The 1,351-nt window shown below is 77.1% G+C and overlaps 1 protein-coding gene across 1 annotated transcript; it reads left to right on the top strand.

Annotated features, from left to right (window-relative positions):
- Window positions 1-404: 404 nt before the first annotated feature.
- Window positions 405-893, top strand: CTXND1 (cortexin domain containing 1; the record flags this gene model as incomplete). Its single annotated transcript, XM_042987759.1, has 1 exon — window positions 405-893. A coding segment is annotated over one exon (489 nt), but the record flags the coding sequence as incomplete, so codon positions are not given.
- Between the last annotated feature and the right edge of the window lie 458 nt (window positions 894-1,351).

The following is a 1,351-nucleotide window of genomic DNA, read 5'->3' as shown; positions in this document are numbered from 1 at the left end:
GTCAGAGCACGGCCCCCCCGCCCCGGGGGCCAGGGACCACAGAGCGCATCCCCACCTGGGACACGGCCTGACCGCGCTGGCCTCGTCACCGCCCGCAGCAGGGAGGTGAAGGCGTGCGGGACGGTCATCTGACATTCCCCCGCAAGGCGGGTCCCTGTGATCGCCCAACCGGGTCTTCTGACGACCCCTGTGGCTTCCGCCCCTGTCCCTCAGTGGGGGGAGGGCGCAGACCCTCCGTGGGACCCCGTCCGGTGCAGGGGGGCCTGTGCGGTCCGTCCATACGTTCCGCTCAACATTCCGCTGCCAAACGGCTTCTGCTGCTGCAGCGAACTCACTCGTGACCTCGTTCCTGCACCGCTCTGAGCGCCCCGGGTCGGCGCCGGGCAGACCCAGAGGCGTCGTGACATCGCCCTCCCCGGGGCCGGGCGGCGGGAACAAGTGCGGGAGCTCCGTCCTCGGTCACCCGTCCCCGCTGCCCGGGCGGCACGGGCCCCGCCACAGACCGCGGTCGCCCACGAGGTTGGCCTTTGGGTCCCGGGGAGGACGCGCGTGTCCTGGGCCCCTCACGCCCTCAGGAGGGGCCGGGCGGCGAGGGGTCGCTCCAGGGCCGTGACCCGACCCCCGCCCCGGCAGGCCGGACTGTGGCCCTGCCTCCCCACAGCCCTGGCTCCCCGCAGGCGTGGAAAATGGTACCTGTCGACCCCGGGCTGGAGGAGGAGGAGCCCACGCCCGAGCCCGTCTTCGTGGACGTGGACAAAGGGCTGACCCTGGCCTGCTTCGTCTTCCTCTGCCTCTTCCTCGTGGTCATGATCATTCGCTGCGCCAAGGTCATCATGGACCCGTACAGCGCCATCCCCACGTCCACCTGGGAGGAGCAGCACCTGGATGACTGAGGCGCGGCCGGGGGACCCCGAGTCCCCCGGCCGCCCCGAGTCCCCCGGCCGCCCCGTGTCCCCCGGCCGCCCGAGTCCCCCGGCCACTCCCGAGTCCCCCGGCCGCCCCGAGTCCCCCGGCCGCCCGAGTCCCCCGGCCGCCCCGAGTCCCCCGGCCGCCCCGTGTCCCCCGGCCACTCCCGAGTCCCCCGGCCGCCCCGAGTCCCCCGGCCGCCCCGAGTCCCCCGGCCGCCCCGAGTCCCCCGGCCGCCCCGTGTCCCCCGGCCGCCCCGAGTCCCCCGGCCGCCCGAGTCCCCCGGCCGCCCCGAGTCCCCCGGCCGCCCCGTGTCCCCCGGCCGCCCCGAGTCCCCCGGCCGCCCCGAGTCCCCCGGCCGCCCCGAGTCCCCCGGCCGCCCCGAGTCCCCCGGCCGCCCCGTGTCCCCCGGCCGCCCCGAGTCCCCCGGCCGCCCCGTGTCCCC

Source organism: Panthera tigris, chromosome B3 (assembly GCF_018350195.1).
Source record: "Panthera tigris isolate Pti1 chromosome B3, P.tigris_Pti1_mat1.1, whole genome shotgun sequence".
Taxonomy (NCBI): domain Eukaryota; kingdom Metazoa; phylum Chordata; class Mammalia; order Carnivora; family Felidae; genus Panthera; species Panthera tigris.
The sequence above is the reverse complement of the archived record's forward strand: the minus strand, read 5'-3'. Positions and strand labels throughout refer to the sequence as shown.